This window comes from Macrotis lagotis, chromosome X (assembly GCF_037893015.1).
Source record: "Macrotis lagotis isolate mMagLag1 chromosome X, bilby.v1.9.chrom.fasta, whole genome shotgun sequence".
Taxonomy (NCBI): Eukaryota; Metazoa; Chordata; class Mammalia; order Peramelemorphia; family Peramelidae; genus Macrotis; species Macrotis lagotis.
Genome location: NC_133666.1, coordinates 103,580,906 through 103,586,905, shown reverse-complemented (window position 1 = coordinate 103,586,905; position 6,000 = coordinate 103,580,906). Strand labels below are relative to the sequence as shown.

The window sequence follows — 6,000 nt, the reverse complement described above, 5'->3', positions numbered from 1 at the left end:
TGTTAGAAAGCTAATACACAAGTAAAAGAGAAACCCAATGAAGGTTTGGATCATCTAAAAATTAACCCAGAAGACAGCAACCCCCCCCCCCCCTTCCTTCACCCTCCCCCCCCCAGGAAATAAATAAATTCTCAGAAAGTAATAGGATTAAAAATTAGAAGAACCTTTAGAAAATATTTAGTTCAACCCTGTTAAGTCACAGAGGGGTAAGAGCAATTAAATGACTGATCAAGACCACACAAGTAGTAAGTAGTAGAGAATTAGAATTTGAACATAGGTCTTTCTATCCCTACTTCAATGTTATTACTTATTTGCTTGGATTGTTGTCTAGACTATTTTAGGTTTATACTTCAATCCTTATAGCAATCTGAAATCCTGTGGAATAAATTCAACCCAACTTGGTATCCCCAGGGTCTTTTATACTTGAGATAAACCTGGGCTATGTCCTTCTCCTGATCCTTCAAATCCCTCCCCCCTCCCTCCCCACCAAGGCTATATTGAATTCAGGAAGCTTGATGGTAATTGGTTCAGCTGTGAGAACACAACAGATAAATAATTTTTCAATTAATGTATGGTGATCATCATTGCTTTAGTCTCTAATAATCTTAAATATGACATCTGATTTGTATGTATTATAGCTTTATAGAAATGTCCCCAAACAGAATTTTAGGTCTGGTGAAACAATCCACCTAAGATTGCTCAGGTAAGCAGTAGAGCCAGCACCAAGATCAAAACTGATTCTTGAATGTACCTTTAATTATACCATGTTTTAATTAACTTTATTTGGATTTGTACTAAGGTTCCTCCTCTAGAGGCTAGCTGATTTGCCTGTTAAGATCAGATGGTAAATATGCTCTTTATGGACTCATCAGGATTTTAATGTCATTCAAAATGACTGATCCAGATAGGATGACACCTACGGACTTTTTATATATCATTCAGGGGTATCTTAATTACAAGCCAAGCTCAAGTAGTCATATTTCCCATTTTTTTCTTTAGAAATTAGTTTAGTCCTTGCTTACTTTACAATGTTTAAAGTTAACTTATACTGTACTTTATTTTAGATTAATTTTTAAAAGATCACCTTGGAAATTTTAAAGGAAATAATCCATTGGATTATCCTGGGGTGTCTCTGAATTTATACCTGAACTAAGATATATATGTATACACATATGTACATATACACACATGTATATACATTCACGCACGTATGTGTGGATGTAGATGCATATATATATATATATATATATGTGTGTACATATATATATATATTAACATAGTTTTGCTTTGATGTCTTCTTGTTCCCATCCTCCCTCCCTCCCACCCCTCCAAATGAATTACTTATGAATTTTGTAACCATTATCAAGAACAAGTGAAAATGAATCCAACTGACAGTTCAATAATCTTTCCATCTCATTTCTTTATTTTACTCTCCTTATTGAAGGTAGAGCAGGATTTTCAGTTAGGTTGTAGTTCAACTTGCAGGAATAATCTCCATTTGTAATTTTAAAAATTTTTGTTAGGGACAATTTTATTTATTTCACAAAATTCAAAGACCAAATAGGAAAGTCCCTTGAAAGGAAGATTCTCATTCTAGCATTTCACAGCACAAAGCTCAACTCTTTTATAATTTATCATATCATAGGATACCACTTTGGTTCCATCTCAAAATAAGAACTATGTAACATTTTCATGCCTCTTCCATTCTAGCTAAAAAAGATAATCACTTATCAAATATTATTTCTATTCATTGATTACTTGCAACAGTCAATCTGTTTGAAGTCTCATTAACTAAAACATTTAGGGAAAAATTTAAGCCTCATCTGGAAATCTGTGGTGATGTAAATTATTTTTAAGAATGGAAAATATTTGTAATTTGAAATATTTAGGCAACATTTAATGATGCCAATATCTTCAGAGATTTTGTGTTGATTATGTTTGGCAAAAGGAGAAGGGGACCAATACAATTTTCCACACTTTCAGGATTAAGTCTTTTTTTTTTTGATCAGTCAACAAATCAAACAGTAACTCAATTATATTCAAAACAACCTTATTCTTCCCTTTATAAATTGCAATAAGATTTCTCTTGTCTGCCATTGATTATCATGGAGAAAAAGCAAGCATTATGTAATTTTTCAGGTAGAACAGAGAAAAGCTGAAGTTGTCCACTTGTGAAAATTAACTTTGAGATCTATAAATATTTCTTGGATGATGAAATATTAAAAAGTGACAGTGGAGAACAAGTCCTTTTAATTAGCAGCAGCTGGACCTTGAGGAGACTACTACATTTTAAGCATGTCTACTTGCATAATCTTCCTGTTATGCCTGGTTGAACTTGGTTTATTGGCATCTGAGAAGAGCTCATTCCTATGCAAAGAGCTTTTGTAGTCTGACTTCTCTATTTTAACTACCGCAAAGGCAACAATTTTCTTGTGAATACATTAAAAATCTCTGTTTCTTTCCTTTACTTTTCTGTTGTCTATTAACACATTAACAGTGGCTTGAGAAATTTAAAGCAGGCTATGATAAAATGGTTCATTTTCATGGTTAACACCTACCTTACTTATTTTTCATAGTCTTAACCACAACTTGTGGCTTGCTCTCTCTTTTGGGTGAATCCAAGGGCTTGTTACAGTAAACTGGTCCAGTGTGATATCACAAGTATAAAAAATATTCCATTCTGTATCAAAACTAGGCACATGCCTTTATTTATATTAACAGAAGAAAACAGAGTTAAAACAATTTTGCCTTGGGTAGTCTAACCTGGATTCTTAAAATTAGACAAATTCATCTCTCTATGTCTCTTTCCTCAGGTAACTACAGGGATCTCTATTTTGCAATGTTTGCTATTTGCAATTAAAAGATGGTGACATCACACTTGGTCAGTAGTGGTAAATAACTAAAAGCAAAACCACTCCTTCCTATTGCTTTAAAATGTACACAGCATATATGTTGTTTTAATAATGAAAAGAAAAGAAAAAGAAAAGAATATATCAATTTCTTTGTGGTGCTGAACCAACAATAGGTTATGGTGCAAGGCGTTAACAAATGATAAACATAGATACAAATTCTCTCTTTTTTAATTGGAGAGTATGTTTTAGACAAATGTGTCTTTAATATGTAAATCCTACACTGTAGGTTGTTCTTTTTTTTCTTTTTCTTTTTGTAGTGGTAGAAAATGTTGAACAATTGTCCATGAACATGAGCCAACAGGTTCATTACTGAGATCCCCAGAATGCCAATATTTGCAATGCAAACATTTAGTAAAACCAACTCTGTGAAAAGCCCACCCACACACACACACACACACACACACACACACACACACACACACAAACATACACACACTTTCCTCTTGGTGGAGAGGCTCTGTTGCACAACCACAAATAAATCTTCCTGTTTCCTATATACCCCATTTGAATAATGGGGCAGCTGCATCAAGCTGCCCCTCTACCCAGCAATTTGATTTGCCAGGCTGGTTTATTGGATACAAACAATGCCACAGAAAAGAAAAAAAGCACTGCTAGTAGTAGAACCTCAGATCATTTTCATGTTGAACCTCCTAGGTCCTGTCACCTCCCCTTCCACGACAGCACCATTGTTTTTGCGGGGGATGTACTCAAGATCGATGCTGTTTTTGTGCTTGCCTTTTCCTCGGCTCCATACAAAGAGGAGGAGGAAGCAAAATAAAACCACTCCAAGGAATGTGAAACAGCCCATGGCTGTGGACACCAGTATAGTCTTAAGGTCCAGAGAGAAAGTATTTGCATTGGTGCCATTAGAACTAGTGTCATTGGAATCTGTCATATACATAGGGGTTCTGTTAGCATAAAGGAAACGATCTGAAGCAAATCCTTTCACTGTAAGGGAGGCGGTGAAAGTATCATTCCCCGCAGCATTGCTAGCAATGCAAACATAGATTCCTGTATCTTGGTCCTGGGCAAAGCGTATTTCTAGGGTGCCATCCCCTAGCACTGTGACTCTTCCATTGGATTTAGTCGTGACCAGACGTCTTCGAGGGGTCGCCCAGGAAATGACTGGCTGTGGGTCACCATCGGCATTGCAGACCAGCTGGACTGTCTGCCCTTCATCCACCAGCAGGTACTGCATTTTTTTGTCACGAATCTTAGGCTTTTTACAGGTAAAGTAAAAGGAAAGGGCAGTACTATGGAAATCCTTGAATGGTCTCTCCCGGATGCTGTCCGGGCCAGCACACATTGGCTGCTGGCCCCCAAATTGCAAGAGGGGTTGCCTCTGCAGAATCCAAAGGAGGCGGCAGTCACAAGCCAGGGGATTGTTGCTAATGCTCAGTACCTCGAGGGCTTTGGGTGAGTAGAACACATTTTCTTCCAGAGTTTCCAACAGGTTCTGGGAAACATTTAGCACACGAAGAAACCGGAGCCCTTGAAAAGCCTGTGGTTCAATGGTGCGGAGCTGAGCCCCCACTATATGCAGCTCCTGAAGCCGGATTAAATCAGCAAACATTCCAGCTTCAATGGTGCTGATGGGATTGTAAGAAAGGTTGAGGTGAGTCAGGTAAACCAAGTGTTTAAAGGCAGGGTAGGGTATAGTAGAAAGATTGGTGTTGGTGATGGAGAGGGACGTGAGGTTCAGACCATAAAGGCTATTGGCAGGCATCATGTCCAATAGAGGCCAATAATCGATCTCTAGATGCTTCAGGTGGAAAAGTCTTTTAAAGGCATAAACAGGCATAACATTGATGTTGAGATACCGTAGATGCAAACTGATGAGGTTGCGAAGGTGGGAGAGGGCTTCTGTTGGTACAGCTGTTAAGTTGCATTTCTCCAGGGTGAGTTGTTCCAGGCTGAGCAGTCCACTGAAAGCCCGATGTGAAATATAAACCAAATCATTGTCCCCCACTTCCAGGGATTTCAGGTTATGCAAATCCTGGAACATATAATCCAGCAAAATGACAATTTTGTTTTCACTAATGTCAAGCTTGGTGAGGTTGGACAGTCCTGTAAATACCCCGAGGGGCACCAGTTTCAGACGATTTCCTTTCAAGCGAAGGGATCGCAGATTGAAAAGATTGTTAAATGCTCCTGGCTCTACATTGGCGATGATGTTGTCACTCAGGTCTATTTCCTCCAACAGAGGATAAGACATAAATTCCTCAGGATTCACACTTTTTAACCGGTTTTTGCTGAGGTCTAGAATTTTGGTCTCGATGGGAATGCCCTCTGGGATTGCAATCAACCTCTTTCGGTGACAAGAGACAGATTTGTTGTGAGGTAAACAGTCACAGCGGGCTGGGCAGCCTATGGTAGAGCCCATGAAAATCAACACAACAGCCAAACCTAGGAATGGCTGCCAACAAGATATAGCCGTGTGAAGCATGACTCCACCTCAATGGTCTACACCTTATTCAGGGGCCTGTAGGAGAAAGGGAAACAAGAACGTATAGAAAGGATTAGTTCATAGACAAAAGGAAATCCCCTGTTGAGGTTTAGTGATCTATTTCCCAATGGTTTCTATTCACAATAAAAAAAATGAAAAAAAATTCCTTCGTAGGAAAATAGATTTTCAGTTTGCATCAGTTTCCTGGTTTATGAATCCTTCTGGGACATTCCTCTCTAGGATTCCATATGGTGTTAAGACCAAGCTACTTAATTTCCTTTCAGACTCCTAGGCTTCTATTAAGATTGTTAAAGCAAAAAAAAAATCACCTCAGAGTTCTTTTTCATATGCTAATTACCATTATATATATATATATATATATATACACACACACACACCACACACAGATTTCTGCTACATGTACCTTTAATGTACTTCATTAGAAATTCAACTAAAGGGGTGGCTAGGTGGCATAGTGGATAAAGCACTGGCCTTGGAGTCAGGAGTACCTGAGTTCAAATCTGGTCTCAGACACTTAATAATTACTTAGCCCTGTGGCCTTGGCCAAGCCACTTAACCCCATTTGCCTTGCAAAAACCTAAAAAAACAAAACAAACAGAAATTCAACTAAGAATAAAGATA

At 38.0% G+C, this 6,000-nt stretch overlaps 1 protein-coding gene and 1 long non-coding RNA gene across 2 annotated transcripts in view; one reads left to right on the top strand and one right to left on the bottom strand.

Annotated features, from left to right (window-relative positions):
* Nucleotides 1-3,283: 3,283 nt before the first annotated feature.
* LINGO2 (leucine rich repeat and Ig domain containing 2) overlaps nucleotides 3,284-6,000 on the bottom strand; it is a 380,445-nt gene continuing 377,728 nt past the window's right edge. Inside the window, exon 3 of the mRNA XM_074203718.1 lies at nucleotides 3,284-5,394. Within this exon, the coding sequence (XP_074059819.1) occupies nucleotides 3,538-5,358 (1,821 nt within the window). The 5' untranslated portion in view covers nucleotides 5,359-5,394 and the 3' untranslated portion in view covers nucleotides 3,284-3,537. The remainder of the gene's footprint in view (nucleotides 5,395-6,000) is intronic.
* The window catches only part of LOC141500511 (uncharacterized), a 53,458-nt gene continuing 50,882 nt past the window's right edge, over nucleotides 3,425-6,000 (top strand). Inside the window, exon 1 of the long non-coding RNA XR_012471947.1 lies at nucleotides 3,425-4,101. This is a non-coding gene — a long non-coding RNA (uncharacterized LOC141500511). The remainder of the gene's footprint in view (nucleotides 4,102-6,000) is intronic.